Source organism: Pristiophorus japonicus, unplaced genomic scaffold, assembly GCF_044704955.1.
Source record: "Pristiophorus japonicus isolate sPriJap1 unplaced genomic scaffold, sPriJap1.hap1 HAP1_SCAFFOLD_825, whole genome shotgun sequence".
Lineage (NCBI taxonomy): Eukaryota > Metazoa > Chordata > Chondrichthyes > Pristiophoridae > Pristiophorus > Pristiophorus japonicus.
Genome location: NW_027254746.1, coordinates 83,592 through 96,440, shown reverse-complemented (window position 1 = coordinate 96,440; position 12,849 = coordinate 83,592). Strand labels below are relative to the sequence as shown.

Sequence of the window (12,849 nt, the reverse complement as noted above, 5' to 3'; positions counted from 1 at the left end):
CGGTCGGCCGCGGCAATCTTCCAACGGAACATGGAGAGCTGCTAAAGTCGGTCCCTCGCACCGTGGTTTTCCAGGATGACATACTGGTTACAGGTCGGGACACCATTGAGCACTTGAAGAATCTGGAAGAAGTTCTTAGTTAGTTGGATCGCGTGGGACTCAGGTTGAAACACTCGAAGTGTGTTTTCCTGGTGCCGGAGGTTGAGTTCTTGGGAAGAAGAATCGCAGCAGAAGGCATCGGACCCACCGACGCCAAGACGGAGACCATCAAGAACGCGCCGAGACCACAGAACGTGACGGAGCTGCAGTCGTTCCTGGGACTCCTCAACTATTTCAGTAATTTCCTACCCGGGTTAAGCACCCTGCTAGAACCCCTACATGTGCTACTGCGCAAGGGAGATGACTGGGTATGGGGGATTTCACAAGAGGCTGTCTTTGAGAAAGTCAGAAATCTGTTGCGTTCAAACAAACTGCTTGTCCTGTATAACCCATGTAAATGATTAGTGCTAGCTTGCGATACGCCGTCATACAGGGTCGGGTGTGTGTTACAACAGGCTAACGAATTGGGGATTTTGCAACTGGTCGCCTATGTATCCAGGAGTTTGTCCAAGGCCGAAAGGGCCTACAGCATGATTGAAAAAGAGGCTCTGGCGTGCGTTTACGGGGTACAAAAGTGCACCAGTACTTGTTTGGCCTCAAGTTTGAGTTTGAAACTAACCATAAGCCGCTCATATCGCTGTTCTCAGAGAGCAAAGGGATTAATACCAATGCCTCTGCCCGCATCCAAAGATGGGCGCTCATGCTGTCGGCATACAACTATGTAATCTGCCACAGACCAGGCACAGAGAACTGCGCTGATGCTCTCAGTCGGCTACCATTGCCCACCACCGGGGTGAAAATGGCACAGTCTGCAGACTTGCTCATGGTGATGGATGCATTCGAAAACGAAAAGTCACCTGTTACGGCCCGCCAGATCAGGACCTGAACCAGCCAGGATCCTTTACTGTCCTTGGTAAAAAACTGTGTCCTCCATGGGAGCTGGTCCAGCATCCCAGCGGAGATGCAGGAGGCAATTAAACCGTTCCAGCGGCACAAAGACGAAATGTCCTTGCAGGCGGACTGTGTTGTGGGGCAATCGCGTGGTCTTGCTCAAGAAAGGCAGAGAAACGTTCATTTGTAACCTACACAGCACCCACCCAGACATTGTAATGATAAATGCCATAGCCAGATCCCATGTGTGGTGGCCCGGCATCGACTCAGATTTAGAGTCATGCGTGCGCCAGTGCAACACTTGCTCTCAGCTGAGCAATGCACCGAGAGAGGCACTGCTAAGTTTGTGATTGTGGCCCTCCAAACCATGGTCGAGGATCCACGTGGATTATGCAGGTCCATTTCTAGGCAAAATATTCTTAGTTGTCGTAGGTGCTTATTCAAAATGGATTGAATGTGTAATAATGTCTGTAAGCACGTCCACGGCCACCATCGAAAGCCTACGAGCCATGTTTGCCACGCACGGCCTGCCTGATGTCCTAGTCAGCGATATTGAGGTCAATGATCCTGTGTTTGTACTCAATTATGGACATGGTCCCAAATGGCTTGCTGGCAGTCATAGCCAAAGAGGGGAGTAGGGTGTTTCAGGTCAAATTGGCCAATGGACTAATGTGCAGAAAACATTTGGAGCAAATCAACTTGCGGTTCACCAACAGCTACAATCAACCCGAAGACGACACCACCAACTTTGACTCTCCAACACATACACACAAGTGGCAACCGAAGTCATGGTTGACCACGAAGCCAAACTCACCATCCCCAGCAGCCCAGCAAGGCCGGCTGCCCAACAGCCCAGTGAAGAACCAACCAACTCACCCACATCCGCATTTGCACCGAGACGATCAACAAGGGAGCAAAAAGCCCCAGATTGTCTCACCCTGTAAATAAGTGTACTGTTAACTTTATGAGGGAGTGATGTTATGTATTTAACCCTTGTAACCTGTATCACACCACCACCAGAGGGCCTACCCGTTGGAGTCCCAAGGGATCCCAGCATCCCTTGGGAGCACTGTATATAAGCAGGCCACCCATGAGGTACCTGCACTCTGGAGTCTTATTAAAGGAGCTAAGGTCACACTTACTCATTGCTCACAGTACTCAGTTTCTTCCTTTATTATGAGCATAATAATTGGCGATGAGATAACGAACAACCACGCGAAAATGCAAAAAACAGTTGGTATCCTGGAGAAGTTCTCAGAAGGGGACGATTGGGAGGTCTTCGTGGAGAGACTTGACCAATACTTCGTGACCAACGAGCTGGAAGGGGACGAGAACGCTGCCAAACGAAGGGCGATCCTCCTTACTGTCTGTGGGGTAACAACCTATGGCCTCGTAAAGAATCTTCTAGCTCCGGTAAAACCAACAACTAAATCCTATGAAGAATTGTGCACACTGGTCTGGGAGCACCTAAATCCTAAAGAAAGCGCTGTGGTGGCGAGGTATCGGTTCACCGACCTTGCTGGCTGATAAGCACAGAGCTATCCTGCTCACCAGTTGTGGGCCCACCGTCAATGGCCTCATCAGGAACTTACTAACCCCAGTGAAGACAACGACCAAAACGTATGCGGAGCTCGTAACGATGATACAGGAACAGCTCAAACCTAAAGAGAGCATCCTCACAGCCAGACACCGGTTCTACACCGACCGGAGGCCCGAAGGCCAAGAAATTGCAAAATATGCTGCAGACCTCAGACGATTGGCTGCACCGTGTGATTTTGCGACCACCTCACTGAAGTGCTACGGGACATCTTTGTTATCGGAATCGGCCACGAGGGCCTTCTCCACAAGCTGCTCTCTGCAGACACCACGGTCACCCTGCAGAAGGCAATTAACATGAGCCAGGCGTTCATGATCTCGGCCTGTGATTCCAAGCAGATGTCTCACCCCCAGGACTCTAACCCGGCAAGTTACGTGAACGGACTGGTGCCTTTTAGAGGCAGGGCTGCTGCAAGCGGTCTCTGTCAGGGAAAAGAGAACAGAACCCCGAGTCCCGCAACCCTGAGTCCACCACATGGGGCCAACCGGCCAACCCCATGCTGGCGCTGTGGAGGGAATCACAGGGCCCACCAGTGCCGCTATAAAGACTATGCATGCAAAGGCTGTAACACGAAGGGCCACCTCCAGCGAATGTGCAAGAGAAATTGTACTCACCGAGTCGATGAAGAGTTGGCCAATCATCCGGACTCTAGCGACGATGAAAAGATAGTCCATGAGGCAGCTCAGCCCCACGATGAGGTGCACAGAGTGTTTACCTGCACCACCGAGAGTTCCCTGTTGAAAATGGAAGTTAAAATCAATGATGTTCCAGTCACGATGGTGAGCCAGTCACTGATGAATCAGGCGGCCTTTGAGAAACTCTGGGACAATCCAATCGAACGACCTAAAATGATCCCGATCCAAGTGAAGCTGCTCACCTACACAAACAACACCATCCCAGTCGTTGGCAGCGTGGATGTCCAGATGCCCCATGACGGCGCGATGCACAAATTACCTTTGTGGATCGTTGCTGGTGATGGTCCAACGCTGCTAGGAAGAAGATGGATGAAAAAGATCCGTTGGAGCTGGGAAAACCTCCAGCCTCCAGCGATCTAAGTCCTCCGTGGCCCCGAAGTTGGATCCAGCACAGCACCTGAAAAACCAACCACCCAATTCGATGACACAGATCGCTCAACCCAACAGCGAGATGATCCAGCCGAAACGACCCGACCTCACCTTCCAGGCTCCAGTGGCAGGACTCTGGAGGAAGAGAATCAGCGCAGAAGGCAACTTCCCTGCTTCCGTGGCAGAATCTGGGGAGAAAAGGATCACCGCAGCCTACCTCGTGGAGAGAAAGAAGGTGGCGCCTGAACCACGAGGTGAAGCACCTGAAATAAAGATGGAGGCGGCCAGGCCACAAGGGGCAGCGTTGATGGAGCAACACATGATGCTGAGCAGCGAACCGGATTGGGGTAAAGATTGCAAGGCCGTCTTAAAGGAGACCGGCAATCCATCACAATTAGAGGTATAGTTCCACTCTTTATACAGCGATGCCGGTGATACATATGTAAGCGATGTAATTGACAAATTCAAGTATGCAAATGTAACTAACCATAATAAGTCGGGTGATTGCGGTCGGAACCAATGTATTGTGAGAGTAAATGAAGTGATGATGTGCTATCTGGGTTCTACATGTACACCGACAAAACCAAGGGCAACCTCCTGTCGGAAGCACCCAGGTCCAGCGGACTACCTGACCATGTAGCCTGCGCCTCCAGGACCAATGTGATGCCCCAGGGAGCGTGGCCACACACAGAGGGAGCATACCAGCTGCAGGGCCAGCGATCAGTGGACGGCAAAGGCACCACTACCGGTACCCTGCCCCTGATCGGCTCTACCTTTCTGGCCACCAGTGGCCAGTACCAGGAGCAAGAGGCTAGCACCCTCCAGCTTTCCCAATGGGACCTGGGACGGCCAGGCTCCCACTATCGCTGAAGGGCAGCAGGGAGACACTACAGTCCTCAAAGGAGGACAGAGAGACCACACACCCATGTGGCTCTGCCCACCACTTGGCAAAGGCCCTGAGACTGAGCCAGGTGAGCGATCCGAGCCCACCCAGCTGGCAGGGGGCGCAGCGCCGCCATCAGACAACCTGGACACAGTCCGGGCACTCTGGAACTAGCGACCTCACCCACCTGCACCTACACCCCAGGGGCAAGACTGTGATATCATGTATGTACCTTATCTGTGAAATGTATTTGTTCTACTACTGCAGAACCCAAACAGTGATGTAATTAATCCTATGTTTTGGTTCTTTCTGTACATGTACGCACATGCAGGTTTGAGCCACACACATGGTCTATGTATGGGAAGGGGTGGGGGGGGAATGGATGTATGTAGCCATGGACACACATGGATCACACCCAGAATCCACTCAACCCCCACTGCAACCTCTAACCGTCCACTGCTGACCATTTCCCAATGTTGTGACAATAAGGACTTGGGGGTCAACAGGGAGAGAGCCAAGCCAAAGCATAGACAAGGTGCAAGGGCTTTGGGCAATCAAGTCTCGGGCCAGAGCACACAATGCAAAGGCCAGTGGCACAAGACTTAGGGGAGAGTAATATTGTGTATGTATAATATAAGCATACGCCCTGTACACTCAATGTACAGTTACATAAGACCACTGGATGTACCTTCACACTGTATACAGTGTGCATGTACCACCAGAGGGTGCAACTGGTGGAGACCTAGGGGTCACCTGTACACAACAGGTAACCAGGTAAAGAGGGAGCTCACCACGCTGTACACTCAGGAGCTGTAATAAATGGACTAAGGTCGCCACAGACCCTCGTGGAGTCATTACTAGAGTGCTTACAGACACAATAGAGATGTTGCTGAACCGGGAGCCAATGTCGGTCAGTGAGCACAGGGGTGATGGGTGAATGAGGCCTGGTGTGAATTAAGATACAGGCAGCAGAGTATTGGTTGAGCTCAAGTTCATGGAGGGTGAAAGATGGGAGGCCGACCAGACCATTGGATATAGGGGCCGGAAGATCAGCTCAGGATCAAATAGGATGCCAAGGTTGCGAAGAGTCTGGTTCAGCCTCAGCGAGGAAACGGAGTTTGTGACGGGGGCTGGTAATCATTCATTAAACCAGCAGACAGATTCAGAGCTTGCGATCCACTGGAGGACCCTCCATCATCTTCAGCACAGTGAAAGGGGACGGGATTATGTATTAGGCCATCTCTTGCTGACATTCTCCAGCAAATTAGATGCACAGCATCCAGCCAGATCCAAGTCTCGAATGTCAGGCTCTGATTGGAGCAGCGTCATTGAGTGACAGACCACAGGCTTGTGCTAGACCCGGCTAATGGCAGAGTGATATTGAAAGGCTGATTATGTCGGCATATCCGGCCTCTCTTGGCATCCTCTGAAGGGCCCACTGTGGCAGTCTTCACTGTCTCCTCACGGGTAGCAACCCCAACTATCCCATCCTACTCTCTCACCGACCTTGCTGCCCAGCTTGCCCGGGGGGGGCTAACCTTGCCAATCTCCTCCCTATCCAACTCATCCGTCCAAGTGCTGACGCTGTGTATGCTCACAAGTTGTCGCAAGTAAATGGACATTCTGCAAGGAGATCCTCTCCGCATCTCCCTCCAGAATGTCCGTTCACTTGCGAACAAGACCCTTCCCATCCATGAGCTTATCGTGGATGATTGCATCGACATCATGGCCCTGACAGAAACTTGGCTGAGGGGTGATGACATCTTACCTTTAAACGAAGCCTCCCCATCCAGCTATACCTTCCACCACTTGCCCCGCTCAGACCACTGTGGTGGCAGTGTGGCTCTCATCACCAACTCACACCTTGGTCTGTCCCCCTGTTCCTCCGGCACTTTCTCCTCCTTTGAGCATCTCACCTTATTCCACCCCTCTCATTTAAAAGTCTCATTCTCTACCGCCCACCCAAATATGATAAAAATGTTCTCACCGAGATACCTTCACTGATTTCCTCCCTCTGCCTCTGCACCGAGCGACTTCTCATCCTCAATTCATCATGCTCTCATTCCTCTGAGTTCACTACCTTCCAATCCTCCCTTAATCTCTCCCTCCAAGTGAACTCCCCTATCCCTATTCACGGTCACCTCCTGGATAAGGCCATCTCTGACCAATTCCTTGCATCGCTCTCCTCCCACATCCCCCTTCCCCCACCCAGTCACAACACAAAAGCAAAATACTGCGGAGGCTGGAATCTGAAACAAAGACAGAGGATGCTGGAAATCTCAGCGGGTCAGGCAGTATCTGTGGAGAGAGGACCAGAGTTAACGGTTCGGGTCAATGACCCTTCATCAGAACTGGAGAGTGTTCGAAATGAACAGATTCTTAAGGAGCACTGAGAGGGGGAGGGGAGGAACGAACAAAAGGGAAGGCCTGTGATAGGGTGGAAGACAGGAGAGATTAGAGAGATGAAAGGGATGATGGGCCGACTTGAGATGGTAATGGCAGGAGTTAGAAAAAGATTAGTCTAGACAGGGACTGAATGGCAGGATAATGATCAGCGGCCATTGGAGACAGAGAAAAGATACATAAGATCGGCGGGGGGCAAGGGGGGGGTTTTAAAAAAAAGAAGGAAAGGGAACACAATAAGGGCAGAGGCTATGGTCTGAAATTGTTGAACTCGATGTTGAGTCCAGAAGATGTGTAAACAAAAGATGAGGTGCTGTTCCACGAGCTTGTGTTGAGCTTCATTGGAACAGTGTAGGAGGCCGAGGACGGAGAGGTCGGAGTGGGAGCGAGAGGTCAGAGCGGGCAAACTCCCCCTCCTCCGCTTCAGACCACCACCCACCGACCTCCTTCCCCCGACCCCCATCCACACTCACTCTGCCCGGTGAGATGGGATGTAACGTGTCTGCACACCATTGACATTTCAGCTACAAGGCCCCAATGGCTGCAGGCAAAACATGACTCTCATCCAGTCTGTGGTTTAATCCAAGCCATTCTGAGACAGCAGCCACTGTTCCAATGGATCCTGGATATTCTACTCTCACTGTGCCCTCACCGTCTCTGATGCTCTCTGAGCCCCTCTGCTTTGTAACACTCAGCTTCCTGCCACCCTGCACTTACTCTCCTATAACTTAAGCCAGAGATTGACTTTGGATCAAAGCTCTCTGAACACAAGCTTCTCTCGTTTCAGCTGCCTCTGCCATTTCCCTTCCTTCCCCTAGCCCACAGGGCCAAACTTCCTTTGAGGTTCCCCTCGGCCTAGTCCTGAACTCGCATCTCTCTCCAGTTTCTGATCTCCCCTCTTGACCTCTCCACGCGCATCCTGTCCACGAGATCCACTTCCTGCTCCCTTGACCCTATTCCCACTAAACTGCTGACCATCCAACTTCCTTTTCTGGCTCCCATGTTAGCTGACATTATTAATGGTTCTCTCTCCTCAGGTACTGTCCCACTCTCCTCAAAAAAACAACCCTTGACCCCACTGTGCTTGCAAGCTATCACCCCACCTCCAACCTCCCTTTCCTCTCCAAAGTCCTTGAACGTGGTGCCGCCTCCAAATTCTGAGTCCATCTTTCCCTGAAACTCCATGTTTGAATCCCTCCAATCCGGTTTCCGCGCCTGCCACAGTATCGAAACGGTTCTCATTAAAATCACAAATGACATCCTTGGTGACTTTGACGAAGGCAAACTATCTCTCCTCGTCCTTCTGGACCTGTCTGCAGCCTTTGACACAGTTGACCACTCCATCCTCCTCCAACACCTCTCCACCATCGTCCAGCTGGGTGGGACTGCACTCGCCTGGTTCCATTCTTATCCATCTAATCGTAGCCAGAGAATCTCCTGCAATGGCTTCTCCTCCCACTCCCGCATCGTTACCTCTGGTGTCCCCGAAGGGTCTGTCCATAGTCTCCTCCTATTTCTCATCTATATTCTGCCCCTTGGCGACATCATCCGAAAACACAGCATCAGTTTCCATATGTACGCTGATAACACCCAGCTCTACCTCACTACCACTTCTCTCAACCCCTCCACATTCTCTAATTGTCAGATTGCTTGTCCAATATCCAGTACTGGATGAGCAGAAATTTTCTCCAATTGAATATTGGGAAGACCAAAGCCATTGTTTTTGCTCCCTGCCACAAACTGCGTTCCCTAGCCACCGAGTCCATCCCTCTCCCTAGCATCTGTCTGAGGCAGAACCAGACGGTTTGCAACCTAGGCATTACATTTGACCCTGAAATGAGCTTCCGGCCACATATCAGCGGCATAATTAAAACCGCCTATTTCCACCTCCGTAACATCGCCCGACTCCGCCCCTGCCTCAGCTCATCCGCTGCTGAAGCCCTCATCCATGCCTTTGTTACCTCTAGACTTGACTATTCCAATGCACTCCTGGTTGGCCTCCCACATTCTACCTTATGTAAACTAGAGGTTATCCAAAACTCGCCTGCCCGTATCCTAACTCGCACCAAGTCCCGCTCACCCATCACCCTGTGCTCACTGACCTACATTGGCTCCCAGTTAAGCAATGCCTCAATTTCAAAATTCTCATTCTGGTTTACAAATCCCTCCATGGCCTCGCCCCTCCCTATCTCTGTAATCTCTTTCAGCCCCACAACTCCCTAAGATATCTGCGCTCCTCTAATTCTGCCCTGTTGAACATCCCTGATTATAATCGCTCAACCATCGGTGGCTGTGCCTTCAGCTGCCTGGGCCCCAAGCTCTGGAACTCCCTCCCTAAACCTCTCCGCCTCTCTACCTCTCTTTCCCCCTTTAAGACGCTCCTTAAAACCTACCTCTTTGACCAAGCTTTTGGTCATCTGCCGTAATTTCTTTTTAAGTGGCTTGGTGTCAAAGTTATTTGTTTTTGCCTTAAAACACTCTGTGAAGCACCTTGGGACGTTTTACTACGTTAAAGGCACTATTCAAATACAAGTTGTTGTTGTATACCTCAATGTGTTTTCGTCCGATCCCAGCGGATTAGTGTTGGATCCTCATTTAATTCTCGTACAATCCATATCTACTTAGCCAAGTCACTTGGCCAGAAAGGGACCAGCCTTCTCATTTCAATTTACCTGGGTTTTGCAGCGACTAATTCGATTGATGTTAGTCTCAGAGCGCGTGTCTGTGTAATTCAGTTTGCTCTGGTTGATAGCCATCCTCATCAGGAGCGATGCAAAGGCCGCAGGCTGCTCACAAAAGCCCAATCCCAAACCTGCTGCCAGGCTAACTTCACCTTTCAACTTCCATCAGCTGATCAAACAAATACATTCTGTGTATATGAGGCGAGGAGACTCCTTGGTGTAACACGCCAAGGGACGCACCAACACACCTGGCAGCATGTTAAGTGGCGATGGGATCAGGCTGGAATTTATTGTGAGCTGTGACGCTAGGCCTGTCAACCCTGAGTGTGTTGGAGTGCCTGAGGTGACAGTCACAGCAGGAGCAGCGAGTGAAGTACCTCACAGCTCAACACTTGACATCGGCTGCCGTCTGTCACATTGCCTGTTAAGCATTAAAGAGGAATCATTTGGAACAAAGCCTGAAAACTAGCAGAAAGGTCAGAGCGGGCAAACTCCCCCTCCTCCACTTCAGACCACCACCCTCCAACCCCCCCTTCCCCCGACCCCCATCCGCACTCACTCTGCCCGGTGGGATGGGATGTAACATGTCTGCACACCATTGACACTTCAGCTACAAGGCCCCAATGGCTGTAGGCAAAACATGACTCATCCAGTCTGTGGTTTAATCCAAGCCGTTCTGAGACAGCAGCCACTGTTCCAATGCTTTGTATCCTGATATTCTACTCTCACTGTGCCCTCACCATCTCTGATGTTCTCTGAGCCCCTCTGCTTTGTAACGCTCACAGCTTCCTGCCACCCTACCTATTACTCTCCTATAACTTAAGCCAGAGATTTACTTTGGATCAAATCTCTCTGAACACAAGCTTCTCTCTTTTTCTGCTCTCAGATTGATACTTACGCTCAGGAGGATCTGAAGAAAGGGCTTCGACTGTTCGAGACAGACGGGAACATCGGACTCACAAACGCTTGGAGCATCATACAGACAGATGTAGGTGCACCATTTCGCACAGCACTGGGGGGTGCTGTGGGGGAGACACTGGTCTTTGACTCAGGGCCCTAAGTTTCAATCCAGCCCAGACTGTCAGGACAACATTTTCTCTGCCTGTTTGCTGTAAGGGTCCCATGTGAAATGAGTTTCAGTCCACTTCCAGGTGGGCATCAGCTAACAACACAAGTTAATACTAAACAGCTACACTGTCCCATCAAACACTCCCAGGGCAGGTACAGCACGGGTTAGATACAGAGTAAAGCTCCCTCTACACTGTCCCATCAAACACTCCCAGGGCAGGTACAGCACGGGTTAGATACAGAGTAAAGCTCCCTCTACACTGTCCCATCAAACACTCCCAGGGCAGGTACAGCACGGGTTAGATACAGAGTAAAGCTCCCTCTACACTGTCCCATCAAACACTCCCAGGGCAGGTACAGCATGGGTTAGATACAGAGTAAAGCTCCCTCTACACTGTCCCATCAAACACTCCTAGGGCAGGTACAGCACGGGTTAGATACAGAGCTGTGAGCACAAAGCTGAGGGAGGGTTGGGTGAATCTGCTAACCTGAGTGATAACGGGAATTTGGTGAGTGGGAATTCATTGGTACATTGTGGGTGAGTAGTGCTGATAGTGTAACCCTAACCCTAGTTTTCTTCCTGTTAAACTGTATTTTAAAATTGCATGTGGCAATTAACAGTTAAACTGCTGTATGTAGGTTACTGACTAGGTGTTAATTATAAAGGCAAAATACTGCAGATGCTGGAATGTAAAATAAAAACAGAAAATGCTGGAAATACTCAGCAGGTCGGGAAGCATCTGTGGAGAGAGAAACAGAGTTAACGTTTCAGGTCGATGACCCTTCGTCAGGTATTGTGTCAGAACTGACAAAGTGTCATGTACAGCATGGGTTAGATACAGAGTAAAGTCTACGTGTGCTGTTTATATTATAGGTGTTAATCATTGTGGCTGGCAACTGAGTGACCAGTTGTTCCAAAAGATGTATATATTAGAGGGCTACCTGCTGAAGCGCAGAACTGTGTGGGAGTGGGGCAATCTGCTAAACAGAGTGGCCGATGGCAATTTGCTGAGAGTGGGAATTCAGTGCAGAGGGGGAAGGAGATGCCAATTAATTGAAACCAAGGAGCAATAGTAAATGAGTAAATATATAAATAATCAAGAGTAATTAATTAGATCTAAGGAGATAAATTTAATTAACTAAGTAGAAGATACCAACATTAAAAGGATCCAAATTGCATTAAATACAAATCTGGTATACATAAATAATTAAATAGTAAATGGAGTAAGGGGATACTAATCTATTACAAAAGACTTTTAAACAAAAGTGACTCCATTTGCTTGAAGCTGAGCTCAGAGTTTCTGAGCTTGAAGAGCGGCTGGCGTCATGGCAAGGCAAACAGGAGGCTACGAGTTTTCTGGCGGGCACGTTGCAGGAGGTGGTCACCCCCTACAGCTACATGGAGCCCAGGGGAATAATAAGTGGGTGGCCATGCAGCAAGGTAGTGAGAGGGAGCAAGACATCACTGAGAGGGTGCAGAACCTTTTGAGGGCATGGAGATCAGCCAAAAGTCGTGGTCCATGTAGGAACCAATGACATAGAAAGGAAAAAGGTTGAGGTCCTATCGAGTTTCAGGAGCTAGGGAGGAGCTTAAAGAGCAGGAGTTCAAAGGTTAGTAATCTTTGGAATACACCCAGTGCTCGTGACTATCAACTTCACGGGACAATTCATGAGTTCCCATTCTTGTGGCTGGGGAGTTCGGACTCTCACTAACCTCATCTACTATACAGGAAATCTCAGCATTTGTAGCAGTAGTGAGCTCCTCTACAGGGTCTATACTTATAATGGAGACCTTTCACTAGCACTATGAATGCTAAGTTAGCCCTGATAATTTTTATGTGCCTCGATGGTTAAATTCAGCAAACTATTCAACTACAATGCAGAGGATAGAGGAAGCAGAATTGGAGGGGGTGGGGGGTTGCGGTGGGCACTGGCGGGTGGAGGTGAATTGGTTTGGGTGGGGAGGGGAGGCACCGTAGTTGAACTTGAGCCTGTCCTCACCTCACGTCTATGCATGGATAGTGATCAGGAGCAGGAACCTGGATAATTCTGCTTTCGCACACCCAGTTCACTGGGCGAGGAGGGACGGCCAGATTATCAGGGGCTGCTGCAGCCCATGGCTCTATTCTACTCCAGGAAGCACACTCAGGTAAGATCCACCAT

At 50.2% G+C, this 12,849-nt stretch overlaps 1 protein-coding gene across 1 annotated transcript in view; it reads left to right on the top strand.

Moving 5' to 3' along the window:
• Positions 1–3,925: 3,925 nt before the first annotated feature.
• LOC139257396 (tetraspanin-4-like) overlaps positions 3,926–12,849 on the top strand; it is a 29,980-nt gene continuing 21,056 nt past the window's right edge. Inside the window, exons 1-2 of the mRNA XM_070874444.1 lie at positions 3,926–4,051; positions 10,505–10,606. Coding sequence (XP_070730545.1) covers positions 3,926–4,051; positions 10,505–10,606 — 228 coding nt within the window. The remainder of the gene's footprint in view (positions 4,052–10,504; positions 10,607–12,849) is intronic.